The 27,581-nt window shown below is 51.9% G+C and overlaps 8 protein-coding genes across 8 annotated transcripts; 3 read left to right on the forward strand and 5 right to left on the reverse strand.

The window, feature by feature from the left end:
* Positions 1-1,866: 1,866 nt before the first annotated feature.
* On the forward strand, positions 1,867-2,970 carry N7539_002661 (uncharacterized protein; the record flags this gene model as incomplete). Its single annotated transcript, XM_056932264.1, has 2 exons — positions 1,867-2,153; positions 2,277-2,970. The coding sequence occupies 2 exons, from the start codon at positions 1,867-1,869 to the stop codon at positions 2,968-2,970; spliced, it is 981 nt and encodes a 326-aa protein (XP_056792223.1).
* A 1,461-nt stretch (positions 2,971-4,431) lies between these two features.
* On the reverse strand, positions 4,432-5,781 carry N7539_002662 (PQ-loop repeat-containing protein; the record flags this gene model as incomplete). The annotated part of the gene is made up of 1 exon (XM_056932265.1): positions 4,432-5,781. The coding sequence occupies one exon, from the start codon at positions 5,779-5,781 to the stop codon at positions 4,432-4,434; it is 1,350 nt and encodes a 449-aa protein (XP_056792224.1).
* A 1,812-nt stretch (positions 5,782-7,593) lies between these two features.
* N7539_002663 (uncharacterized protein) lies at positions 7,594-8,529 on the reverse strand (the record flags this gene model as incomplete). The annotated part of the gene is made up of 2 exons (XM_056932266.1): positions 7,594-8,083; positions 8,174-8,529. 2 exons carry the CDS (start codon positions 8,527-8,529, stop codon positions 7,594-7,596), a joined length of 846 nt encoding a protein of 281 aa, XP_056792225.1.
* A 937-nt stretch (positions 8,530-9,466) lies between these two features.
* On the reverse strand, positions 9,467-11,933 carry N7539_002664 (SH3 domain-containing protein; the record flags this gene model as incomplete). Its single annotated transcript, XM_056932267.1, has 4 exons — positions 9,467-10,588; positions 10,653-10,804; positions 10,871-11,467; positions 11,522-11,933. 4 exons carry the CDS (start codon positions 11,931-11,933, stop codon positions 9,467-9,469), a joined length of 2,283 nt encoding a protein of 760 aa, XP_056792226.1.
* A 1,359-nt stretch (positions 11,934-13,292) lies between these two features.
* On the forward strand, positions 13,293-15,269 carry N7539_002665 (serine/threonine-protein kinase; the record flags this gene model as incomplete). Its single annotated transcript, XM_056932268.1, has 1 exon — positions 13,293-15,269. The coding sequence occupies one exon, from the start codon at positions 13,293-13,295 to the stop codon at positions 15,267-15,269; it is 1,977 nt and encodes a 658-aa protein (XP_056792227.1).
* Positions 15,270-17,443: 2,174 nt separating this feature from the next.
* Positions 17,444-18,538, reverse strand: N7539_002666 (mitochondrial 54S ribosomal protein uL15m; the record flags this gene model as incomplete). The annotated part of the gene is made up of 2 exons (XM_056932269.1): positions 17,444-18,050; positions 18,207-18,538. 2 exons carry the CDS (start codon positions 18,536-18,538, stop codon positions 17,444-17,446), a joined length of 939 nt encoding a protein of 312 aa, XP_056792228.1.
* Positions 18,539-19,603: 1,065 nt separating this feature from the next.
* On the reverse strand, positions 19,604-21,660 carry N7539_002667 (uncharacterized protein; the record flags this gene model as incomplete). The annotated part of the gene is made up of 3 exons (XM_056932270.1): positions 19,604-20,727; positions 20,846-21,119; positions 21,190-21,660. 3 exons carry the CDS (start codon positions 21,658-21,660, stop codon positions 19,604-19,606), a joined length of 1,869 nt encoding a protein of 622 aa, XP_056792229.1.
* An 88-nt stretch (positions 21,661-21,748) lies between these two features.
* Positions 21,749-22,087, forward strand: N7539_002668 (uncharacterized protein; the record flags this gene model as incomplete). The annotated part of the gene is made up of 2 exons (XM_056932271.1): positions 21,749-21,790; positions 21,872-22,087. The coding sequence occupies 2 exons, from the start codon at positions 21,749-21,751 to the stop codon at positions 22,085-22,087; spliced, it is 258 nt and encodes an 85-aa protein (XP_056792230.1).
* Between the last annotated feature and the right edge of the window lie 5,494 nt (positions 22,088-27,581).

A 27,581-nucleotide genomic window follows, 5' to 3' on the forward strand; every position in this document is an offset into this window, starting at 1 on the left:
CACATTTCCATGATACCGCTGTAATGCAGATCAGCACTCAAAATCAAAAGCTGCAAGATTGCACTGCGAGAGACAATCATCGGAACCCGGTGATGTGTCAACATAACTGGCATGGTGCTTATTGACAAATCCGCGTGTTCGAGGATCGCAGAAAGACATGGGTTATTTAGGGCTGGAAGTCACGGGATTCTCATTTTGAGCCAATGCCATCCCCCTGCAATTGCATGGGCTCGACGGAACAATCTGCGTGGCGGCGGCTCTGCCTTTTGAAATTACCGTCCACCGTCGGTAGTTTCCTTGTTGCTGGGAACTGAGATGCCGCTCATGTATGTGTGCGACCCTAGTGCAGCTGATCGCTGATCGGTGTGAGACGGAGGTGGGAGATGGAAGGATGTAAACCTACTGCAGCGTTGTGTAGGGACTGCGGAGTGAGTACTGGGCTCAGGTGGTTGACTGCTCAGTCTCAAAAGTATTGAGTCGGCAATCTGATTGATGTTGATGCAGGCGAACTTTGGCTTCTGAGTTGTTAAACATAGAAGGGCAATCCTCTTATTTCAGTCGGCTTGCTTGTACCCAAAATGGAAATGAATGTAATGTTCCAGATTGATTGAGGTGGACGCTGGACTCGACAGTAAACAGTAACACTAGACAGCCTCATCTCCATCTTTCAAAACGTCATCTCTGTTCCTTCCATGACTCTGAGTGGTAACCAAAAGATCGAAAAATGCCCCGTCCAGTCAGGTAACGAGCCGAATATCCTAAGACCAAGTCAGAGAGCATCAGAGCACTAAGCAGTTGATCATCAACTTCCCGTACCACTGCGCAGCTACTGTAAGTGTACAGTGTTGAGTGTTCAGGGTACACTTTCGAACGCTTCACCCCCAGCCGCGTCCAATTTACAGTTTCCACCACCAAACAAGCCTTGCCCGAATGTGGCATAGCCTCATGCCGACTATTCAGGCTTTTGCAACCATCCTTGCCCCTCCCCCTTCGTCGCCTCGCCCTGTTCGCAGTCTGGACCTCAACGCCTCCTACGAGTCTGTGCATTGTGCACTCCATGCGACGAGGCCAGGGCAGAAAATGACAGTCTCAAAGATCCACTTTGAACGAGGCTGAGAAGATGGGCGCCCCGTGGCTGCATACGCTGCACTCTGCAGCGACCTGAAGTCTTGACTACTGCAGTAGCCAGATACAGTGAGGTGGGAGTGAGCCAGCCCGCCGATGCGGCACAGTCTCCCAAAATCAGTGGTGAGGATGCAGAACATGTGAACAATGTCTATCTGCCCAGTCCCATTGGAAGAGTGGGTGAAATAATGATATACGCGCTGCTCTATTGTTAGTTGACTCGCCTCGTGCAGGAAGAGAGGTCCATCAGTCGACTCCAAGACCCACTCCCCGGCTAGTGGCAGCTGCAGACTGCGAAGACCGACGTCGAATGATTGATGGGCTGAGATGATGATGTTGGAGGATGTTCAACCGTAATTACTCCATCGGTCCTGGGCAGGGTGAATGCTAGGGTGAACTACTGCTCCTACTGCTCAGAAGACTGAATCGCCTGAGCCTCCCGCCTCTCATCTGCTTTCCCACCGAAGCTGGTACTCGAGTCTTGTTCTTCTTCCTGCAACTACTCGGATCATCGTCTCTCTGGAGGCTCTTGTCCTGAACGCCATCGAGGAAAGGATCTCGACGTTCTTTTTCTTGACCGTGATCAATCCCTTGTCACACGATAGTGAAAGACTTCACTACAACCTACCAACTTGCTTCTGGTATTCCAAAGTTCTCTGTCAACAGAGTCACTACTAAGAGCAAGCTGGCTGTCCACCAAATATCCACACTGAGGCAAAGCATCTGATCTGGAAAGTCGAAATGCCTTCTTCGACCCAGTCGGCCGCGGCGCCCTTGACCACAGTCTTTAGTCCTCCAGCGTCCTGTACCAATGTCCAACAGGTCTCATCGGAGTGTCAGAAAGACTGCAAAAATCTGTACAATATCGTCCAGATCACCGACTCCAATTGCTTTCCCTCTCAGTGGGCTACCACGGCAACTTGGTTTTCCCCGGGCATCTACTGCCCCAAGGGCTACACCGTCGCGGATTCTCACACCGTCACGAGTGGTCTTCAACTCACAGAGACACAGGCGAGATGCTGTCCGTCGTAAGTGTAACACCACCCCCAGAATTCCCAATCTCTGGAACAACACTTTTCGATGACAAGTTTGGATTCTGTTTTTGCAAATTCCACGACGGAGAGCACCGAAAGCTAATCCGATGTGTGCAGAGGATACACAATGGCAACAGATCTAGCACAAGCCTGGTGGACCGCAGAACCATGCACCAAAGTCAGCGCGGTCACCACAACTCTCAACTTTACCGTGTACAGCGCCACGGGCGCATCTCCAACAACCACCTCTGAAATGGTCATCCGCGGCCCCATCATTCATGCCTACCCCGTCGAACTCAGATGGCAATCCAGCGACAGCGCAGCGCTGGGCTCCGGCTCGACCACCGCCAGCGCCGTTCCAACCTTCACCGACGCCACCACCACCAAGACATCTGCCTCGACCACGGGACCCACGTCCTCGGCCACGTCTCCGTCAACCGCACCGCCCAGTTCGGACGGAGCTCACGGCTCGTCGGGTCTTTCAACGGGAGCGAAAGCCGGAATTGGCATCGGCGTCGCTGCAGCAGTGATTATCATTCTCGCTCTGCTCTTCTGTTTGTGGCGGAGAAGGAAAGGCAGCGCGAGCTCAGCCAGCCCAAGCAAGGAACGCAAGGTGTCTTTGGGTAATGCGCAAGATGATGTTTACGGGGAGATCCCGGTCCGTCAGGTTCCCGGACACAAGCCCGTGGAGCTGCCGACGCGGGCGACGGGATGGTCGGAAGAACTACATGGTCAATCGCACCCAGCACCATCGGAACTGGAGGCCGGGCAAGCTGGTTATGATTCGCCTATGACTGCCAAGTATAGGTGAACTGGTAAGCCATACAGCAGCAAGGCCTGGTGACAAAGGCCTGGCGATAACGCTGTGAAATGAAATGAAAACAAAAAAAGAAATAAAGAAAGAACTCTACGCGGAGGATTAAATATGCGGAACGACAGAGCGACGACCGTCGACTTGGGGCTGCTTATCTGCAATTCTAATAACTGGGAGCTGTCGCGCTCATTGACCACATATATTTGATACTTGCGCATTGGCCACAACAGAGTGAACAAGAAACACTACATAAATACACCCAACTCGTCCCATCCATGAGTCCATAATGAAGCTGTTGCATATCTGAACGACCCGAATCAGAGATTTGCGTACTGAGTTACTCAAATACTAAAATACCGAATAGCAACTTCCTGAGATTGGATCGTGATCATTCCCGTCTCTACCCTAGAACATGCATTCACGAACTTGGACATTCTTGCCGAGTTGACGGGAGTCAGGTCAATGATCCAACATACTGGCACTTGGAGAGTCTCAGCACATGAAATCGTACTCACTACTCACACTGGGACGGGACTAGACATCATAAAAGCCTATAGAGCCCGCGGGCCGGGCTCAGGCTTTGATCGGCGGCCCGTCACGGGCTTTTATAATATCTAGACGGGACAGAACCGGACTCAACCTAACATCAAGGCTACGACACCTAGGTAGTAGGTACTACTCGTAATGTCAATGTTCCGATCGTCGTCAAACAATCAAGGTTCAAGGTTCTTACCATGGAAACCTTGCAGCGACCGTGACTCACAGCAAAATGAGATACGCTTTCTCTCGAAAGACCCGAAATGGTATTGCTTGCTTCGTAATTGATTGAGAGAACGACCCACTAGCTTAGAGATGAATGCTTCTCTATGAAGAAGTAGACTGAAGAGATCAAGGTACTTAGGTACGTGCTACCTTTGAATCTGGCATACATCATTGATCGAATATTGAGGGATCGTATCTATCGACTACGTCCATTTACTGTACAAGCTGGACGCTGATAGCGTTTCGAGTCATTCATTTCGAAAAGAACAAAAAATGAGACAATCACCAGGGGCTGGTGATCAAGTAGCTCTCTCTCTCGTTCTATTCATCTAGCCACCTGCACTCGAGCGGAGTCCCATAAGATAAACGCCTTGATATGAATATGAATCCCTGAGGAGACTCCAAAATGCACGACAACAGCACTGGAACAAAAGAGTCTCTAGGTGCTATAAGGTGCGTAGTGAATGAAAGTCATCGCGATACAAGAAAAGCAAAACAGGAAATAAAGCAAAATGCAATGCCGAACCATCAAACCCAAAACGTCATTTCGTCATGAATCATGATCTCACTCTCTATCCAAAAGAGGAGACAAGGCGTAAAAGGCAAAATGAACCGAGAAAGAAGAATGAACGATGCAGACGGAAGATTTGGAAAGCACAGAAACTGGGGAAAGTCGCTCATACGCGACATTCTTCTCTAAACAGCTCCATAGTGATCTCGTTCAGAACTCAGGAGGGCCTGCCGTTCCCGTCGACGTGATAGAGATCTGTGACCATGTTCATTGCGAGCAGGTGATGCAGAGGGGATCCATCCTCGCATCCAACCCTGTACACGTCGCCAGCGACCACGACCCCGCTTGACGTCCTCATTGTTTGCGCTGACGATACTCTCGTCATCCAAGTCAGAAGAGCCATACATGAGAAATTGTACACCCATGAACCCATCTAGTCCCAGCACACCGAATGCGCCAAGGAAGAATGGGCTGGCACGACCAATCCATTCCAGACGGTCGTTGCCGTGTCCATCTGCCCAGCCACCACCTCCGTAGGGTGGGAAGTCAGACCAGAAATTAGGATTGGTCACGAGGGAGGATGAATAGAACAGATTGCCAAAGAAGGCTGCCATAAAGAGCAGCGGAGAAAGACCCTCTGTACTCTTACGGCAGTAATTCTTATATAGTTGTGGAGGCCGTGAACCAAGATAGAGAATAGTGGACATCCAGGAGAAGACGCGACCGAACACCTCGACGACTGTTTCTCGAGGAGCATCTGATATCGGCGGATGAGGCAGCGGTGATGGAGCCGTGTGCGTAGGGCTAGCATTGGCTAGCACCGCACATACAAGGGAAGCGATCAGCATGGTCCGTGGCAGCGCAAACGGTGGGCTTGCAGAGGTGCTGATCATCCGCCCTGAGCGGCGCGGAGAGTTGGCCTTCTCTCCGGCAAAGGCGAAAGGAGGTGTACGACCGAGAGCTGAGTTGGGCGTCGAGCCGGTCTGCACACCCATGTCGTGGACCTCGGTCTTCCTCTTTTGCGCGACATTGACGGGAGCCGGCGATTGACGGGGCATCTCATCGCCGGACAATGATACACCATCCAGATACTCGCTTTGACCATGACGGTGGTCATGCGCGTAGTCGTCGATGTCCATGTATTGTTTGGACTTGTAATGAGTATACCAGAAGAACTGGATCACCAAGACAACGTCCACACAGACATAGTAGCCGGCCACCACGACCTGCCAGCCGGCCTGGCGAGTGAACCATGCCCCGAGGAGGTTACTTGCATCACCTGCACACCAGATTACCAAGAAAAAGATAGACAGTCCGGAGGTGGATTGAAGTTGGTAGTTCTTGTAGATCTGCGGCAGCTGGGCGAACAACCATGAGACAATACTTAGCGTTCCGAGCACGGACGATATCAGGGCGAGTGGGGTGGGCAGGCAGATGTGGAGGTGGGAGGAGATTGCAGTCAGCCACGGCGACGATGGCTCGCAGTGATCCGGTAGCGACGCTGACACTATCGAACGAAGGAGAGTTGTGGCCATAATTCTGGCGGACGACGAGAGGATCTCAACAGCAGACACCAGGAGACTCTCCAAGATACCTGCGGCCGGAGAGGTCGACGAGGAGGACGAAGATGGTCAAGGCGACTGCCGGACAATGAAGGTAAAGTCCCCCAGCGGCACGAGCGAACGGGTTCCCTTGACTCACGAGGGTGAATGAGCAAGGGTGGTCGCTGGAGTGTGAGAAAACGTCGGAGAGAGTTGAAATCCGAGGAGATGTAGAAGCAAGGAACCTCCGTATTGTATCACCTCTGCGTGCGAGCGCCAGGCGGCGACCCGTTGACCAGCCCAGTCATCCACATCACGCATCACGAGCACTGCGCAGACGATCTTTGACTGGGGTTGGGCGTTCGCCTTCCCCCCAGGCTCCACGACCCAAAGAGGCTTATCGAGGCAGATTGCTGCTGCCGATGAGATAAGGATGGATCACACCGGTCTGATTGGGCCTCCCGCAGCTTCTTTCCAGTCTTTCCACTGACGGAGGTGGAGCCCAGTGGGGCGGAGGGGCAGAAGGGGGGGGGGCTCCGCTTCCCCATTTTCGGTGGATGCCTCGTGACTCACGCCTCTGGCGTGTCCCCGAGATAAGCGACATGGCATCAGCTCAGGAATGCACTTGTACGCTGACTCGTGAGTCGTCAGTGGTTAGTCACTTACAGGAGTAGCAGTGTGTTGGACCAGCAGCACCCCAGCAAGTGATCATCAATGGATAGCCACTGCAGGAAAGCCACTGACTGGAAACGAGATCTGGTCAGGGTCGACGATCCCTCCCACCCTCCGGCTCTCCGGTTTGGTCCGGTCGAGGGTGACATTCCCCAATGTGTCATATATTGATCACCCTGCTGCACCCAGGTCAGATGGTGGCATATCCACGGAGTCGCGTGAGTTCGCGGTGGATCGATCCAAAGAGTGTCTCACTCGACAACATTCATGCGCACGGACAACTGGAGACAACATCTCGGTAGGCGCAGAGGGAATAGATACATACGATCCATGCCGGATTTCAAAGAACAATATCAGGTTAGCCACATTCGAGGAGGGCCGCCGAGTATAAAGCAGAGGGTCGGCACTGATCAGCGTTCTAGCTCTGCCCTATGCATGGATCGAGTGCTGTAGGCTTTCTCGTCCAGGCTTTGTTACTGTGTAATGGACCGATTGATGGATCATCATCAATCAAGGAGTAAAATGGATCGACAGATGTCATGGTAGTCCTTTCGACAGACGGGACCAAGGTCGACAAGGTCAGACACTTGAACGGTGAGGAGGTTGATGCCAGTAGGTTTAGAAGACCACGTGATAATGTCATTCCATCATCTCGACGTAGCGATCCATCCAGGTCGGGCCCGAATGAGTCGTGTGTTATTCGTGCTTAGTCAATTTACCTTTCTGCCATGATTCATGCATGGCCTTACCTTCGACGTTTGACAGCCTGATACAACGGAAGCCTAACATCGGGTTGGTGAATTGTGCCATATGGTAAGCTACTTGCCAAGATATTCTGGGCCGAATTTGTTCAGTGGAAGAAAAGAAATTTAACCAGCATGCTCTGCTTGCCCAGTATCCATCTACCATGTCTTCCTGCCCGCTTATGAACACGATTGTAACGACTAACATCATGAATATCTATCTATTCGAGTGAAGGCCGAAAACTCACTAGATGAGACAATAGGTACCCCAAGTCATGCTTGAAACCAGACTGGCCATTTCAAGCTTCATAAGAACCAATTCATGCCGAGGACCATATGTCTACACCTCCTCTTTCCTCCTCTTCCCCAGGCAGAACTCATCAGCTGCCTACTAATCGTCCTCGTCAGCGTGGCGCGAGCGACTGCGACTACCACTGTGTCGGTGGTGATGGTGATGGTGGCGGCCATGCTCATAATCATGTTCACGATGGTGATGGTGATGAGGTCCATAATGATGGCTGCTCTCATGCCCGTGATCATGATCATGACGATGATGCCCATGCCCATGTCGATGTCGATGTCCACTTGATTGCCCATCATCGGAATGATCCCGCAATTTGTTACCCAACATATTGCCCACCACCGCACCGCCAATAGCACCCAGTAGACCGTGGTTCTTCTTCGATCCGAGATAGTACCCTGCTGCACCACCGACCAAGGAGCCCCCAATCCCACGTTCACCCTCGAAATCACCAGTTTGACCATCCCCCTCACGATTGTGTTCACGATCCTGGTGTCGATCGTCCGCATTACTGACGTGAACGGATGGCGGGCGTGGGCTTGCCGGGGGATCGTAGCGTGGAGTTTCCTCTGATGGATAACTTTGAAAATAGAGTCAATCGATCAGATGCACTCAAGCTACGGAAAGTAAGAAGCGCATATGCCGATCGCAACGCTCGTGCATGTCTTACTAGTAACTCAAGTTCTCGGGGACTTTGGTTCCATCCCCGCTTGCGGGCCGTGGGCCTAGCGCATGTACAGGACCCAGATAGTCCGGCTGCCCTGCAGGTGTATGACTTCTGTTTGGAGTCGCAGCGGGATATGGCTCAGACGTAAGGTGGTGTGCGTTTGGATTCAGTCCGGGCTGCGGGGTGTAGCTGCAGCTCGATTCGGGACCAGGCCCCGGTTGAGAGAGTTGATAGTCTGTGGGCGGTCCTTGCGTAGAATACTGATACTGCTGTTGGTGCTGTTGTTCTGCGGAATAGTAGCCGACTCCGCCTGGTGCGGGTGTCGCAAAGGCAGTGTAAGGATTGTATGGGTCGCCCATGATGGCGTGGATGACGACGAACTATAGTTGTTTTGAGGAGACCGGATTGACTCCTGCGGTATCGATCTATACTTATATATTGATCGAATTTGCGGCTGATACTCAGGTAGCGCAGCGGTGGTCTTCCCTCGCGCGGTGAAGAATGGCATCAGTATGTGAAATAGGAAATCCGATACTGATCTATGAGGTCAGAGTGTCTGCTGACAAGGGTCGTTATACGCAAGGCTGATGAACGGTGCGGCTGACCTGTCCGCACGACCCTCTTCGCCCCCTCCTCTTAGGTACATCCTGCCATAAGCCATTTACCCTAGGAGCAGGAATCCTATCAGAAATGAATATCCCGCCTGCTGGGAGTTCTCAGTACTCTGATCACATACAAGCGTCAAGTTGGGCGACGCGTGATTTATAACCATGCTACGTAGAACTTTTTGATCTCGCAAGGAAATGATGATTAAGGGCCACCCTCTTCGAACGACCGAGTTTCAAAAAAAAGAATCGTATGATAAAAGCAGAACAATGGACACGGGGTATTCCGACAGTATGGATCACAAAAAAGGGAATAAAAATAAAAAAAGAGAACACGGCAAAAGAAAACCAACGGGTCAATAAGGGCGTGGGACAGATCGATCTGCAGATCGATCGACAATGAGTGTGGTGCGGCGCATGGCCTAGTGATATAAGCAAGGGAACAATAGAAGGAGAGAGAGACTCGATGCATGAAGAAAGAATTCGCGTAGGCCAGAGGCGAAGGCCAACATGCGAGGCAAATACTTCGGCAAATCTTGGTACGAATATAGAAGACCAGCTTGACATGGTTGCGCAGCACGAGGACCACGACAAGCGCGATCAACTGAAGCCGTTATTGAAAGGCTGATGCTGGTCCGGAGCCAGGGCACATCATATAGTGAAGAGGAATGTCCATGATCAAACGAAGAAACTAGGAGGCCGAGCTTCGAAGACTGCGACTCAAGCCCGATGACATCCTCCGTTGAGACATCCATTTGACAAGCATCTCATCAAGTTGGTTGTTCATTTCCCGCAACCTTTTGCTCTCTTCTTTGAATAAGCGTCCAGTGACGGGATGATCCGGGCCAGCGGGGGGTATATTTGAGCTGTCATGAACAATGATGAACAGGTCCCGAATGTCGTTCTCCTCATCCAGGTAAGATCTTAAACTGGCGTCACTCCACGTTGGAGTACTCATGGAACGCGTATCCAATGAAATTCGAGTATCTTCGCCGCTCTTGCGTTCGTCAAGCCCAACTTCAGGCGACGAGGATACTGAAAAATTCAGGGATGGAGATTGCGCAACCGCAGGGTGGTCGTCGTCTGGCGGACTGGTGACTGGACTGTGAATCTCCTCGACCGGCGAGAAGCTGTCGTAGGTTGGGGAGATAGGTGAAGAGTAATCGGATCCCATATTTGGAGCGAATCTTTGAGGTGGAGACATCACGGAAGGCTGATGGCGCCCTATGTTCTCGTATGGCTCTCTCCACTGAGCTTCACTAGAAGGCCGGTCGACAGGAGAAGCTTGATGATTTTGGGATTCAAGAGAGTTCGTGAAGGAATCCTTGGAGGGACGGCGCTGATTGTCAGTAGTGGGTGCGGTCCCGGGTGCATCGCCATGACTGCCCGCATCATCGGACACGACTCGACGAATGGACCGGTTAGTCTGACTTCCGCCGCTAACCTCCCGTTCCTTGAGCGATTCTTGGTTTCCAAAGTTCGTCTGGGCCTCGGGTCTGGAGGTAGGCGAAAGAGCTGAAGGTGTTTGCTTTTGCAACTTGGTATTCACCTGTCGTGGTGACTTGGTCGCACGAGGCTCCGGAGAGATAGCATCTAAAGAGGTTTTGGGTTGAGGCGAAATCAGGGACCCAGAATCTGCAGGCGAGCGCTCGGCTTCTTCAATGTCGTCTTCGCTTGATTTGTGCTTCTTGTCTTTGCGCTTGAACAGGCCGCTGAGCATCCCAGGCTTCTTGTCTTTGCGCTTCTTTTCATCTTTCATCTTATCTTGCGATGCATTCGATTTATCGATCATCTCAAAGCTGCCGCGCCCGGTCTAGGTATTTGTCAGCAAATGGTGCGTCTGTTAAAGGCGTCAACAAAAAAGAAGGTGGAATTACCTCTTTCCATTCACCTGTCAAGGTTGTCCCACTGGACTCGTCGCGCAGAAGATTAGGCGTGAGAGATATTTTCTTTGGTTCGGCAGTGTCATCCTTGAAGAACGAGTCTGTGTTTCGCACAGTGCCATTCCTAGATCTGCTTACGGATGGTTCTGTAATGGAGGGTGAAGTTTAGTACGAGTTTTGGGATGTCAGCAGGCTAAAGTCAAAATGCTCACCTTCGGAATCGAAAAAGTCCTCACTCGAGCGCCTGGCCTCGGAGCCTGCCCGGTCTGGTTCGTGCTTGACGGGAGATAAACCACCGTCAGCCGCATCCAGAGACCTCTCCTTCTGAGGCCGGGTACGAAGAGGTTCCACAACAATGTCTTCGTTTTGCTCTTGAACGTCACCATCCTCAGACTCGACCGTCTCATCGTCGTTGAAGAAATCACCGTGCTCGTCTTCTTCCTCGGTTGAGTACTCCACGTCCGATGCCTCGATATAAGTTGGTGGTGCAAAATTGACCGTTTTCGCGTTGCGACGTCGCATTGCCTTCTTCAGTGGATTCTTTGACTTCTCGGAATTGTCGCCGAGCATCGTTGCCGACAAATCGACATTTCGATGCTTATTGAGCCTGGCCAGACGTTCCGTGGGCGTTTCGATATGTTCCGCAGGGAGATACCCGATGCTCCCATCTTTCACCACGCGAACAAGCCACCAATAACTGTTGCTATCGTCCAGCAGCACCATGGTATCGCCTTTCGCCGCATTTGCTTGACCGTCCACGGTAGCAATGAAATTGTGTAGCGCGTACACAAACTCGAAATCGATATCCTCTAAGTCCATTTAGAACACGCCCTGGTGTGTACTATGTGCTTTCATTGACATACCATCATCGATCGAAGGAGAACTAGACAGCTTGTCCATCATATCATCGTCAAGGAGATCGTCGTCCTGCTCTTCATCCGCCAAATCGCCATCCTCATCGTGATTGTATTCTCCATTGCGCCGTAGGCTATCATCGCCTGCTTCCTGCTCAACAAGTATATCAACACTTCGAAGATGATCGCCATCGTTGGTTAAGGTGGATGCTGTCAGCACCTCGGACTTGGATTCCTGTTCCGCATGACGAAGCGAAATTTCCTGATGGGGAGCCGGCCGGCCGCTTCCCAAGGGATTGGGATGTTCAGGCTGTTTGGTATGATCTTGAGCAGAAGGAGCATCATGGTCTTGGAGGTCAAGAGTGTCTTGATCGTTGGAGCGATCAGCAATGGAACTCGATACGTAGGGTCGGCGAAGCATGTCGGTCTGTAGAGGGGATGGTGGGGGGGGGGGGGGGGGGGGGGGTTTCGTGGAAACGTACCAGCTCGAATCATCTGAGGCCTCGTCATGATGAAAGCTCCGGGACCGCAGGGGGGCAGCCAGTGGGAGCGGTGGACTTGAAAGGGTCAACAAGGAAGGGGTTAGATCGGATCGCTTGTATACAGCGCAGCATAAAACGACGGTAAAGAATAATGAACAATGTGGTCGTCAATTGTTACAAAGTCCGAGTCAACAGCGGCGCAGGGGAGGACTGTCGAGGGACTCAAAGAACGGACGCGAAAGGAATGACTGCGCTCTCGACAAAAGTGGAGAGCTAGCCCCGGACTTTCAATCGCAGCACGAAAAAAGTGACTGCAAAGAGGATCAAACGGGGAGTGAGAAATGAAAGCTACTGCCAGAGCGACATAGAATGAAATGACCAGTCATGAAAGGGGCAGGCCCGTTGCAACGCCAGTGTGGTTACTCGCATACATCCCCAGATCTGGCTCAAAAGGAGATTCGGTCCCCAAACAAGCGCCCCTTGCGCGCGGCTAATCATGTAGTCAGCAACCAAGCCCAGCACTGGCAGGGCAGGACCCCCGGGACCATGGATGGACGTCACCAAGACTGGCAAGTGAAGCCAAGCGCCGATCACCCGGAGAAACAATGTTCCTGGAATCACCTGACATCGCAGATCAAGCAGCTAAAATTAATGAAGGAAGCGCCTGTGCCTTGAATTAAATGCCTGAGGACGTCAGGGTCATTTCACGACGGAACTACGCTAAGCCCAATCGAGCCTCCACTCTCCCGTCATCACCCGAGTCCGCCCGATGCCTCATACACTTGACTTGACCCATCGGAAGTGGCCCTTGCTTGGTTGGCTTTGAGCCAGTCTTTTTGCCTTCTCCACCGGGATTTTGTGCTCTCATCTCAATTCATTTCTGACACTCGTACCAATTCGCGTTTGTCATCTCTCTCTCGCAGCTTTATGAAGAAAGAAAGTTCTCCCAGATCATCCCCAGCTCCAGTAACTTTCCCCAATTCAGCTGGTACCTCACAACAGCACGCCTCCCTCTCTCACACACGCCCTCTCTCTCTCTCTTTCTGTCTCTCTCTTTCCTTTCTCCTTATATTCGCTTTTGGCGATATACATCGTTAGCGCCTCATCCCCGCTTCTCAGCAACGCTTATCGCCCCACATCGCTTTCGCAACAACCCAAATCGCGAGGCCAGAGACAGGAGACAAGATCACGTCACGTCGCTCCATAGAGCGGAAGGTTCGTGGAACCTGACCGCTGGCCTCTGTCGGGCTTGCAGACACAGTAACGCCACATCTCTCTGATCCGCGCTGCGAGGGGGCATGGCGCATCCAGAGAAGCTTGGGTTGGCAGGCTTGAAGATTGAGACTTCATTCAATCATCACCACCTAGGCCGATCGAATGAGAATCGTATCGACAGGAGGCGATCAACATCAACTGAGGGTAGCGATGGTACAAGAAGCGACCATCTAAAATCAGATCATGATCAGATCGTGCGGTGTCGCGATGCTAATGATGAGCGCAGTGTGCTCAGTGAAACGCATTCAGTCACCCGTCCTATCTCGGTTCCCCGTCATGAAGGTCGTCATTCAGATGATTCCTCTTCATTTCCAGATCGACCTGATGATGTACAGAATTCTCCACTCGACAACTACTTCGAAACTCGCCGTGCTTCTATTACGTTCAATCCCAAGGTCTCTCTTGGCGAAGGTGTACAATATCCCCTGGATGAGCCTTTGGTCAAAGGTGGTGCGAGCGCGCGGCCCCCACTGAAATTTGAATCACGGACGTCAGGGTTGCGCAATGCTCTCACCCAGAGTGATATCTCCGGTCATCCGACACATGAGTCTTGGGGATACCATGTCAAGCGAGCCCAGGACGCAGGGGGCATCCCAACCGGAACCCCTTGTCCACGGCGATCTAGAAGCGCAGAGAGAGAAGTGCCTCCTGGTCATGATATCGATCAGCCAACTTCCCTGACATCGCTGTCAACCGTGTCCCCTGTAGCAGAAGAAGTGCGGACACCTCCTGAGAGTGTCAAAGATCCATTCTTCTCCCCGCTGTTCATCACTTCGCCAACGCAATCGGTGACGTCGCCGGACGACCGCAGTGGCTCCTGGTCCGCGGGTGTGATCACCCCTTTTGGCAGTAAAACGAGGCGACCTGCGCTGGACCGCAGTGGGAGTCTTCGCCAAAGTGGATCAAGACGGTCAACGCTCTCCAGCGGAAAATCGCCCGCTAGTGCATTCTTGTCGATGTGGTCGACCAAGGATGAGCCCGTTGCCTCCCCGGATGATGAGGGCCAAACCGTGGGCACAGACTACGTTCTTGGCAAGCAGATTGGATTCGGCGGCTTCAGTGTGGTGAAGGAGGCGTACAAAGTCGAGGATCATGGAACCACCAAACGGCTGGCCGTCAAAATCGTGAAGAAGAACATGGCTGATCGCAGTGAGAGGGAGAACGAAGAGGTCCAGGCGGAATTTGATCACGAGGTTCGAGTTTGGCGATATTTGAACCATCCTCATGTTCTGACTCTTGATGCGGTGTATGAAACGGACTACGCAACATTCTGTTTCACCAAGCTCGCTATTGGCGGCACGCTCTTTGATCTGATTCGTCAGAACCGTCAAGGACTTGATATGACTCTCGCGAAGAAATACTCGTACCAGCTGGCCTGCGCAATTCGCTATCTGCATGAAGATGCGCGCGTCGTCCACCGTGACATCAAACTCGAAAATTGCCTCTTGGATCCGGTTGAGTCTTCCGACGGGTCTGTTTCGTCTTCGCTTGTGCTGTGCGACTTTGGCATGGCCGAATGGATGACAACCGACGATGGCGGCGAGTCTCCCGACCCCTATAGCGAGGCGGCGGATCGACCACCACCAAAGCAAATGGGCCCGGCTGATTCAAGCACCAGTATTGCTGGAAGTTTGGAGTACGCTTCACCCGAATTACTCGAGTCGACCTCGGGTATCATTCACCCTTCAGTCGATATATGGGCGTTTGGTGTGATCGTCTACACAGTCATCGTCGGGTCGCGACCCTTCCAGGACGCTTTCATGCCTCGTATCAGATCCAACATTGTTAGCGGGACTTGGAACCGCGAAGCGATCACGAATGGAGTCACAGACCCTTCACTCCTAAAGGATCGCCAAGACGCACTCGACTTGGTCTGTGGCTGTCTTGAGATGAACGTCAACAAGCGTTGGAATATCCGTGACGTGTTGGCCAGCGCATGGCTTCGCGGCGTTGCCCAGAGTGTTGACGATTACTCCAATGACTCTGTCTGGAAACTATGACCTATCTTGAAGTAGTTGTATGGCTATGTCATCTTAATGTCCTGATGAACTACATTTTGATTCGAGCACTGGAGTTTTTTCTTTGGCTTCGGGAATGTTTTGTGTCTTCTCTTTCTTTCTTTCTGTCTTTCTTTCTTTCTTTCTTTCTTTCTTTCTTTCGTTCTTTCTTTCTCCTCTTTCCTCTTTCCTCTTTCCTCTTTCCTCTTTCCTCTTTCCTCTTTCCTCTTTCCTCTTTCCTCTTTCCTCTTTCCTCTTTTACTGGCCTTCTGGCCTTTTTAAGGATTGTTTTGATGATACCCTTGGCCAGTGCCCCCCCCCCCCCCCCCCCCATCCATAGCATTGGCGACATGAGCTTCTCAGTTCGCTAATTTTATTTTTGGAGGATGACCTGACTCTTTTTTATTCTTCAATCATCCTCTTCTCCTAGTTTTCTTCTGATGAAATTCGAATATCCATTAGCGCTGTCTGTCCACTCATGGGCAGGCCAAGGACGTCTCGATTTTATTACATGTAACCCATACGGCGTCTCAATATATTCATACGAGCATTTTTTTCTTCTACCCAATAATCCTTGGTGATTCTGCTTTATTCTTTACTCCAAGTAGAGTAAATCAGACCAACACCCGTCGTGGTAAAAGTCACTCTTTCTCCGACACGTCCGTTCCATAGCCACTATGCAGTATAATTCACTATACAGTATACACAACCTCAGTCATTTGGCGCCTTATGAAGAATACATCGGATGCGACGTGTCGCTCTTGGAAGAGGCTATTACCATTTGACAAACAGACTGCGATATCATACTATATGTATTGTCCCATTCGACTTGACGAATCTGATTGGAAATCATGGTCTGTTGAACTCAAGCGTACGACCATGGGTCCTAGACGGAAAGCCCAGTGAACAGCCCCGTAAATCACATATGGACATCAACCTGTGCAGACTGCAGACCCACCCACCTATCTCGGTTCCTGCGCCAGCCATGAAGATGATCAAAACCGAGATACCTGACTTTTTCGATCGATTCAATTCCCCTTCGCCATGGGCAGGACTAACTGGACCTGAAGTATAGTAGCAAGTACCAAGTAGTAGCTCTTTTCTCGCGCGCAGTTCCAGTTGCGCGGGGTTGAGTCTAGAGAGGTAAGGTATCTACCTTACCTAGTAGGTCTGTGGTAAGAGGTACTCTCGAGCCAGTGGGGCTTGACTCTGCTGCGCGACTCCTGGGAAGTACCACAGTCAAGAGCGCAAGTGGCAGGGACGGGAGGAGGAGGAGTCCAATGACTCGTGGCTACCTCGTCGTCTACTCGGACTCGCACCGCGCATTCACCTGAGAGATAGTTCAAACATACCGTCGCTCTCGAGGTAGCCCTTGCCGAGACGCAGTTCGACTAAAACTCACATTGACCGTTCTGGCTGACCCCACGTGCGATCAAAAAAATTCCCATCCACACGGAGGAGTCAAATATCGTCCGCACGCTTTGCGATCCACCGTGGCGAACCGACCCTTATACTGGAGAAATGGGAATCCTAAAAGGAACGTCAACATCTAAAACCCTTGGAAAGGACGAATTCAACCCTTACGGAGACCATCATGTAGATCAGAGTCGACGGCAGTCCGCTGGTCGTCGAGTTCGAGGAGTTATTCCCTTCGGACCGCAGGGGATGCAAGGGAGGGAGAACTGTGATATCGTAATTGATGCGGACATGCTCAAGACGTTTGCGAAGGGCTGAGATTTGGATGGAACAGGAGTTCCGGGCGTGGAGTGGTGAGATCTGAGAGGCAGGTTTCGAAAGAGAGGTCTCTGTTGGTATTGAACTCGACGTCTGCATTGTGCTGGATCATTGTACTGCGTGCTAATCGAATTCGGCGTGGACAATTCTGAATTGTCGGATTCACTTCGGCTTAAGAAATGTGAAGACGAGTTCAGGCCATAGTTCAGGTGATAGCATTGGGGGAGTAATATACATAAGATGAACAATATATGAAAAAGAGGACTTTGTGGAGAAAAAAAAGAACGACGCGCCCTATCCCAGAAAAACTACACCAGACCCGAATTGTTCATATTCTACACCGAGAAGAAGACGTAGCGCAGCAAAGTAGATGATGTATGCTCGACATTGCCATACTAGATCGGCGACTTATCCTTCGAAGTTTTCTGACCAGCCCAATGCAACTACCAGAGTCTGTTCTCGGGCAGAATCTTCTCCTTCTTCGTACCGGCCGTGGACTTGCGCTCCTCGGGCGAACGGAAGAACAAACTGGGTCCCTCCATCGGCTTGAGCAGATGAGCCAGATAACCCCGGTGCGCAGGGTCACGGTAATATTCAATATCACGACGACGCGTCGGGTCCGGAAGACGATACTTCAAGCCGCGAGCTTTCATAACGTTGGCCTCGGACAGATCCTCGGGGGCCCCGTCGGCCTTGAGCAAGGCTTCGGGTCCACTCTGGGGTGACCAGGCCAGGGAGATGAAAGGATGGGATTCCATGCGGAGAATGTGACGGATGGCATTGCGAGTGTAGAAACGGGTTGTCAGAGAGCCGCCGGCGGCTTCGACGGCTTGGATGGCGGAGGCGGAGGCTCGTGACACGACGAGATGGACGGGTTGCTTGAGGGCGGCGGCCGAGCCGCCCAGGATCTTGACGCCGTCCTTGGGTTGGTGGATGCATCGTGAATGTGTGAGTTCGCGGATAGTGATGGGACGGGTTGGGTCGATACGACCCTGGTCGATCCATTCTTGAATCCGTTCCAGGTTGACGGGGGCCATGTCGGCGGCGAAACTGGGAGAGGAAGACGGTTAGCGAAAAAGCAGTGGTTCCTCGTTCCAGAATTGCTTTCGTCTTCCACTGCGTCGCTCTCTACGAGGACCCTCGTAGAACTATAATTCCGGTTCAATTGCGGAGGAGAGTGTGAGGTAGAAAGAAAAAGACACATACATGTTGTTCCATCCTTTCTCGCCATGCACAACAATATCCGGCGTCTGACCACCATTGAATCCAGCAGGAACCTTGCCATGCTGCTTCTGACCCTTATGACCTCGTCCAGAAGTCTTTCCCTTGCCCGACGCAGGACCTCGACCGCGGCGAATGCGCTTATTATATGCAGAGGGATTATCGGAGAGCGAGGAGAGAATGGAAGCGCAGCGGGACTGCTGCTGCTGCTGCTGCTGCAGGGTCGGAGCGAGGAATCCCAATGGCGATATCTGCATCGCAGGCCGCATGATGAGTTGCGACAGCTGCGTGGGCAGCGCCATCAATCGGGGTGGCATGGCGACGAGGTGGAAGTTGATCGGGGCTGCGTCTCACGAGCGTTTCTTCTCAACTTGGTCGTGCTGTTGTACCCGGAGAGGGAACGGAGATCTTTTGATGGGAGCGGAGAAATATCGGCCCGCCCGGTTGATCGACCAGTTGGTGAGGTCCAGTTGGCTCCGTCTGGTAAGTTATCAAGTGCCTCCAGCTACCACATGTAAATTTATCCATCCACGAGATGAATATGTGTATCTCAACCTGGGTATGTACTATCATACTATTTGGTATTTGGTATTTCATCAATGTAGTACTGTGTAGTGCGTATTGCACCTGACGACTGCCTACCCAGTGGCCAGTACTACCTAGTACCTAGGTAGTACCTACTGAATTGACTCGACGCTTGTACTTTCTAGTATAGAGCATCTGCAAATTTGACAGAAAAAACTTACTGCAGGTACAAACGTAGCGAACAGCCTACGATGTCTGATGGTTAGGTATCAATCACAGGAGTGTAATGCTGATGTATCATGATCGAGCTCTCCACCAACGCCGAGCCTGCTCATGTGCTTGCAAAACCAGCCCCCAGTCTACTACCGATGTACTGCTAGTGGAATCATTTGAGAGAAGGACTGAGTTATTGGTTTGATTTGGTTTCAGAAGCTTCTGCGACTTGAACTCGAGGTAGAAGGAACGCCCCAAAATGCTAAAAAAAATAGTCTGTAATGATGTGTAAAGGTGGTCTTCTTCGAGAGAGCTCGCAAATGATTCGCACAGACAACGCCCAAAATGCCAATGCCATCAGAAGCCCCGCTGATGTTGTAGACAGCAACCCGAACATCCATCCGTGACAACGCCTGGAGTCATGCCAAATCAAATGAGCGAATAAGAATGTGGCTTAAGTATACAAGAGTTAAAAGAAAAAAAAAATGCCAGCAGGTGAGGAATAAGAAATGCAAGGTTGGAAACGAAACAAAGTCACAGAGCATGAGGATGAGCGGGGTCGTAATAGAGTAGTAGTGGTCGTCATGCAGTCACGTCGTGTCGTAAGCAAGAAGAGGAGCCCGTTGCAAGCCACCCACAGGGGTTTAACCGGAGAATTGACTTGGGGGGAACGGAGGCTGATATTGGGGCTGATTCCAGCCCTCAGGGTAAATGTAAGGAAGTTGCCCTGTCTTGCGATCGGCCTGAGATTTTCCAAGAGGCTGATAATGCATGTGGTCGAATGGTATACTCCGTTGATGCATCATGGATGCCGTGGGTGGAGGGATCAGAAGTGTGTGTACTGAACGAACAGGGCGATAGGGAGAATTGCGGTTGGCAAGGAAATAGGAGGGAGACAGGTGCTTCTGGGGGGTGGGGATAGAGTAGGCAGATCCAGCGGGGGAGACTGCGGCAGACGAGGCTCCAAAGGAGCTCTGAGGATGACGGCTCATGTCGGAAACAGGTGGGACGCTGTAGACTGGCGGAGCTACGGACGTAGGCATCGGGGTCGCCGTGGTCTGTTGAGCCCAGCTGGAAGCCGGAGGATAGGCAGCATGGATCAGTGTTGGCGCGGGTAGCTGAGAGATAGTGGCCATTGGTAGGGCATGAGGGAGCGGGTTCGAGCCCGGGGGAAAGCTGGGCATCGGGAGACGACCCATGTGCGCCGGGGTGAACGTGTGTGCAGTCGGAACGGATGTCGGCGTCAACACTGGTGGCAGTGTAGAGACGACGCTGGGGGTGGGCAAGGCAGAAGAAGGCAAGTGGGCTGAAGAGTGGGCGATGCGCTTGGCAGGATGCAGGTCATCGCTTCCGTCGTAGCTCCGTTTTGAGGACGCACTGGCGGCGACATCACTTGGTGGCAGATAGCCAGTGTACGGCAGCCCACTCAGAGGGGTCATGATGCGCGGCTGAGGTTGTGACTGGGGGCGGTAGTGGTCCAATGGAGGAGATGGCAATTTAGACGAAGGAAGAGGTGCGTGTAGACGAGGTGGAGAGATGCGCATGTCCAGGGTATTCTCACGGCCGGCGGCGGAGACCTTGGAAGCGGAGTCGAAATACGCGGCAAACAGCCCCAACTTCGCATGCCATTCCGACCACTGCGCTTCCGAAGTCAACAGATCGTAACGAATGTTGCTCAAGAATTCCACCTCCATGATGTGAATCTCTTGCACAGCGATGCCGGAGACCTCGGCCCATGTCTTGTTGGTGTAAGTGTTATCGTCGAGGACTAATTGATGAGTCAGCAGCTGATCAGCCAATCCGGGAAAGCGGTGTGGTCTCGCCGCATGGCGGATCTTATCGGGGGGGGGGGGGGGGGGGCGACGCGATAAAGGGGAGACACATACATTTGTTGCCCAGCATCAAGGCAACCGTCATCAAGCGGAATTCACTGCCCTTCTTACCCTTGACCCCCGAATTGAACTTCTTGAGGCGGTAGATGAAGAGCAAGGCAAGCAAGATCACATTTTGACTGACTTGGGTGGTGGAGAGAATCGAGGCAACCCATTTCTGAAATCCAATGGTAGGGACCGCTTCGGGAACGAGATTGGGCGACGTTGGGCGACGTTGTTCAATGTCCTTTAATTTTGCGGTCTGTTCGAACCAGAAGAGACATGTCATCTGCGCAGAGAAAATGCTGTCAGCACATGATTGATCACTAGTCCCGATGCTTTCCCCCGAAGATCCTTACTTGAGCCGCAAATTCAGCCAAGTTCCCTTTGCTGTTGTTGATCGTTGACGGGATGCGAAGGGCAAAGTTCGTGCCCGTAACCGAGGGCCTCTTCTCGCCCACCGGCTCGGTAGCGGAGGCCGCATTTGCAATGGGGAGATATGCGCGCGTTGACGCATATTGAGGATTCACGCGAGCTTTGGAGGAGGTCACCCCCGCATCGTGAGAGGGCCGCAGAGGGTTGTAAACATGGGTCGGGGGTAGGCCACGCGCTGGACCTCCGTGGATTGTCGACGGAATGGCATTGTAAACAATGCCGTTCATGTCGTTTGGAGGGGTGGGCAAGCCGTCCCGAAGGGCGGCCTTCCAGCAGCGTGATTTCGAATCGAACTCTGGTTTTGTAAAAGCGGATGTGTATTTGGTGAGATCGACGGTTGGAGTGACGGGACCGGCGATTGCGAGAGGCTGATGGTTGAGAGTTGAGAAAGACATGGAGGACAAGGTCGAAACGTTTGCTTGAAGAAAGGTCGACCCATGGATGTGATTCTGTTCGCTGCAAAAGACTTGCGCTGGCCAAACGATGGCAACCACCGACTCAGGCGACTGGCCGGGCAGGATCGACGTAGGCAAACACGAACGGGGTGCGGAACGATGATTTTGAGTTCCAAGTTGACTGGGTCTTTTAAATGAACATCTCCTCCAGCAGCAGCAGCAGCAGCAGCAGCAGCAGCAGCAGGTGCAGCAGGTGGAAACAACCGTTGCAGGCAGGCACTACCCCGTCCACTCCGTTGTTGAAATGGGTGCCTTCCTAGCTGAAAGTCCGAGTGAGGTCAACAGACGCAGCCGGACAGTCGAGAACGTTGGCGAGGTAGCGGAGAGTAGCCGCGGCGAAGTGGTTGGACGGCAACGGGCTCGATGAGGTGTCGACGCAGTAAGATGAGCTTACCTCACGTTGGTGGCGGGGGATGAAGTGAATATTATAAGAAGGACACGACCATCCCGATACTTCGAGGAGGGGCAGTCGATCGATGTATGAGATTGGAATTATTGCCCGTAAACCGCTCTATACAGAGTGGGCTTCATCTGCCTAGAAAGGGAACCATCCATTCAAGAAGTATGGCACTCTCACTTCGTCTCCCCCAAAAAATACAAATAAAAATCAAAGTCAAAAGGCCTCCACCTCAAACAAGAAATGGAGCCAATGAGGCAGATCAGTTCAGAAAAAGAAAAAGAAACCATCCAAACGTGGAATGGCAGGCCAGAAAGAACGTTCGCGGCTAGGCGGAACAGCAAGAGGATCGATGATTCTTTGCGTTCCCGAAAAGAGCAGAATCAATGGGAAATGGCACCATAAATCATAATAATACCGATAATAATGATAATAGATAAAAATGATAATAGATAGAAATCATAATAGATAAAAATCATAATAATAATAATAATAAGAGACAACTCAATAATCATGACTTGCAAGTTGGGACGAGAGTGCCGCAGGGAAGCTTGAGAGGGAAAGGGAGGGAAGGGCAGGGAAGGGAACCAGGAGTGGGCTTACCAAACGGGGACAGGAAAAAAGAAAAAGAGAAAAGGCCAGAAAGCAACGAAACGGAGGGAAGTTGGACCCGGAAATTGGAATCACCAGAAGGGAAGCAAAAGAAGGATGTGGGGAATGATGAAAAAGGAATTTCGAGGAAACCTCGCACAGGCGAGCCACGCAGAGCTCAGGACGAGCCTGGCGGGTCGGAGTCCACCGCGCGAAAAAAGCTGGAGTCAAGGCATCATCTCGTCGACCGAAAAAGGGAGAGCCCGCCAGGTTCGACCCGCCCGCGGAGGGCTGAAGCCAGTCACGGGCCAGCAATTGTTCATGGACCCGGACGCAGGTCCAAAGGGCTGATCCTCCTTTTTCTTTCTCGGGGACTGGTATGGTCACGTTTGACATTTTCCGGTGATCGTGGTCCAAATGTGGTGGGAGGATGATTCCCATACAGGTTGAGTACAAAGATTTCACTGTGGTGACTGTACCCTCTACACTTTACAGTAGTGATGGGCCTCTTCGGGGGCAGGGGGAAAATGAGAATGCCGTTTTGGTCCGTCTGCCGCCGCCCTTCCAGCCTTCCAGGCTTCAGCCGGGACCTCAGGAGCCTTGAGCCCTTCAGTGACTGCGGCCGCATGAATGGTCGGGGTGGAGACTGAGACTGGAAGAAGGTACCGTTGTACGGGAAGATTCCTTCATCATTACTGTAGGACGACTATAGTAGCAGGAGACTTAACTACTACTAGTACATTTGGAAAGGAATACTCTCCAACGCCCTGGGAAAAGGTTCTCTCATGGCAACGCAAACTCGATACATGTGGAAACACACACACACAAAAGGCAGATGAGGAGACATCCCCAAAACGCAAATGGCTTGGGGTGCTGGGCTTTTGGATCTGAGCCTGAGATCTAGAATCTAGATCAGACTGCCTGTAACGGTCATCACCCCCCCCAAGAGGCTTGGCTCACATGCTGGGAGGAGTAAGGTGTGAGGACTGAGGACCGATCGATGAGACATTGAAGGCGGTACGAGAGATCCATGTACACTGGAATCATCAAAAGGTACAATCATGTCACAAGTTCATTACTTCCCTTTTCATCTTCAAAATCCAACCTGGAGAGGAGACTATGATCTTGTCCGGCTCGGGACAAGGTTCAAAGGCAGATGATTTCTCTTTGATGTCAGAGCCAAGTTTCCGACGGTCATCAGCAGTGGAGGTGAGCGCCCTGAACAGGCAAGGTCAACGAACGACTCATGGCTCATTTGGATGGAGTCCTGGTCGAAGTCTCGAGCTCGCCGTTGATGTGCAGGGGGCACCAGCGCCCCCTCGTAGTGAGTCGTGACCGCCCACGACGTGATGGAGCGGAGCTGGGCGGAGGCCAGTTCGAGTTGAGTGTCACCCGAAGTATTTCATTTTCCGAAGAGTGGACTCTATACAGTGGACACCGGACTCGATGGACATGGGAGGCGAGCGCGAGGAGTGGAAAGTGGAAAGTGAGTCGTCAGTGGTGTGTGTGTGTGTGCGTGTAGTCGTGTACTAGGAGTGTGCACCGTACCATGAATTGCCGAGTGGTCTCAGTGGCGGAAATCCAATGCGATGGAGTCGTGGAAGACCGAATCGCATGGCTCCATCCCCAAGAATTGTGAGACTACGATACGTTTACACCTCATCTTCCCGTCCGTGTACTACGGTGGAGGAGAACCAAGAGAGCAGGAGGCCGGATGATGCGCAAACGTGGGAGGGGAATGCCGATTCCAAGACTGGGAGAGCTGGCACGACACGAGAGAAGGAAAGCTCATGCTGCTGGAAATGACCCGGAAAAAGAAAAGTATGGGAAAGAGACCTACACCACCTGAAGGCTTGTCACCTAATGATCCTGATGGCCGTGGTAAATGAGCAATAACAATAATAGGAAAGGAACTAACCCAAAGGGAAGGGTCGGAAGGGAAAGGAAACAGATAAATTGGACGGCCAGAGAGTTCATCGACTCTTGGGAGGCCGGCTCCCCCCAGCCTTTACTCAACGCAGTGAAAGTCCGAAGAACGGGTCCATCCAAGACCTGGACGACCTCACGACCCTGTCCGAGTCGACAGGTTGACACAGGTTGCAGCGGACCCATCTCAGATTCAATAATCAGTCGGTCTGGGAGCGTGGCTGCATCTGTCGGGTGTCCTTAGGTTGTCCACCTCGCTAGGACCAGAGGGGAAAGATGGAACTCTATGTTTCACGTGACTGCTCTGTTAATTTTGTATCGATGCTGTACTTACCAAGCAACGGAACCATTTTTCGCTACTCCTTACCGCCTCCTAACTTACCGACCGGGAATACCAAAACCTCATTCAGAAGTTTTCTATCCTTGAGTACTTTTATTTATACTATAGTATAATATTACATATTTAATCATAGTCCTATGGAATTAATCAGGATAAAGTTGAAGTAGTGATTCTACAGGACCAGTGACTTAATTTCAGAGGATGGGTAGGTGCTGGACCGCTGACTGAGAAATTTTGAAGTGTTGAGGCGGAAAGTAAAGGCGGAAAGCAAAGGCGGAACGGTGTTTTACTTTGTGAGTCGAATACTTTCGAACCGACCCCCGTAATAGATAAATAATTTGACCTTACCTTTTCGGTCCTAGCGAGGTGGACAACCTAAGGACACCCGCATCGGTCGGCTCGGTGCCTCTTTCAGGTCTCAACGTTGTCCATCCGCTGACGAGGAAGGGACGTCGGTAGGACCGTAGGACAAGCGTCGGACGCAACCTGACGCGAAGCCTTGGGAGGTGCTCCAGTGTCCGCCCTACTAGAGTCACTACTGCCTGAGTTTGACTAGTAGTACTCAGTAGAGTTAGTACTCATGTTACTGTGACTGCGGGATTTGGTTATCTTGGAATCGGGAATTCGGGATGGGCTGCCCTTACAATACCGTGATTCTACCCAGGTCCCAAACTTCGCAACTTTGCTCATCTCCATCTTCATGCGGGCAAGCCAGGTCTGCGTGCGTATGTACAGTACGACGGTAACTTTGCACTTTGGAGGTTGCCAATTTGTAGTTTCGTACTCAGACTGCGCGCGGTGGACTTGGTCCTCGCAGCGATGCAGATCATTGGGGCAAAGATCACCGCTCTCAGCGCTCTTCGACCCATGAACAGCACATCCGGGTCAGGCATGAGACTTGACTCCTTGAGATGGTCGTTGCATAACACGCGAAAGTCGAGAACCCTCTTACACTCGAGCTTTTCGTGACTGTGTCGAGTCGTCGACTCTGTCAAGGGACCCAAAGCGGCATTGATCACCCCTGGACTACCCTCCTACAGTACCTGAGTACAGTACATTGCCCAGTGATGAGAAATGACCGACGCCCTGCGGGCAGGAAAAGTGTAATCTCATCTCCAGTACATACTGTACTACATACCCTGTCCGGCATGGAGCCTCGGACTCATGGAAAGAGCGGATTGCATTCGGCCAGCCGACACGGACAGAGTGCTAAGTTCCTACATACTGTAGCTTGGCGCTCACCCAGATGACGCTCATTATAGCGACCGTCTCTCCGTGCAACGGGTGAGAGTTCAAATACCAAGTCAAGCGGGCCTAATCCATTTCGGCCATTGAAAAGGAATTCTGGACGTCTGGGACTGGACAACGGTGGATTCAAGGATTGTGCATAAATTGGGAGTGTACATACATACATAGCGAAGGCGTTGTTGCTCGAGGCCCAAGGGGGGCCGATCACTTTGTCCTGGTTACCAGGGCGGGTAGCTGGATCTTCAATTTCCCAAAGAAAGCAGGTCTTTGAATATCCTGGGAGCCCGAGAGCCTTGGACCACTGTGCAGTTTGATGATTTGTGATCCCATGTCGAGGTACGAAACACGGACTTTACGTGGAGTCTGCGTCCGCCGTCCGCCGTCCGCCGTCCACTACTGTCGGCGGTCGCGGGTCACATTTCCTCCAACGCCCGTGTGGTAAAACCTCACATTCTGGGAGTGTGACCCCGTCCAGCGCGTGCACAGACCTAGACATGGGGTGGTCCTCCAGGGCTCCCACTTGAGCACCCAAGACCGGATTCTCCTAGCGGGCTGACCTTTGCTGGCGCGCTTGATCTCGAGCCCAGACATTCAAGCACCGACCGACTTGACTACGGGGAGCTGGATCGCCATGGTGTGTACACGGTACAGTAGTGATGTACGCAGTACTGTACCACTACCTAGCTGGCGGCGGGCGCAGCTGCATCCTCACCATGCCATTTTGCGCAGTCTGTCAAGGACAGCTCTATGGGAAAATGTCGAAGGGGAAAGAGTACCGTGGTATACACCTCAACCGTAATTGATGCAACGTGAAATCTATGTATCTATGCTGGATACCAAATTAGACGGGTATACGTCCCTGATCACCTATGGGACTGACGGATCATCGGGCATTGTAGGAATCAGAAGACTTGAGCTTCCATGATATGCTAATGGTTTAATTATGAGCTGCGCTTCTGCGGTACACTATGAAGTATGCACTGATACACTATATAGGAGACTGATACGTTGCTTTAATGCTCTTGAGAATTTGAAAAGGCAACTGATAAGTTTGGGGCTCCGCGAGCCTGGTAGTACTAATGTACCTTAGTACCTAGTAAAAACTAAAAGACTCGAATTACTGCGATCTCACACAATCACGCTCGGAAACATGACGTTTACATGGACCGGCAGGCCCAAAAACCCCCCGAATTCAGAATATGCATCCCAGGCCGAGCTAATAATCTCTTCCAATGCTCTCTCGTCATAGTCATCCTTTTACGGGCGGACAGTGTGGCAGTCACCAATCTATGGGAGTGATTTAGATCGAGTATACTTCGGTTGGTGGGCCTGTGATTTATTCGTCCCTTGGAAATCTCC

Source organism: Penicillium diatomitis, assembly GCF_028827545.1.
Source record: "Penicillium diatomitis strain IBT 30728 chromosome Unknown utg000003l_segment0_segment0, whole genome shotgun sequence".
NCBI lineage: Eukaryota > Fungi > Ascomycota > Eurotiomycetes > Eurotiales > Aspergillaceae > Penicillium > Penicillium diatomitis.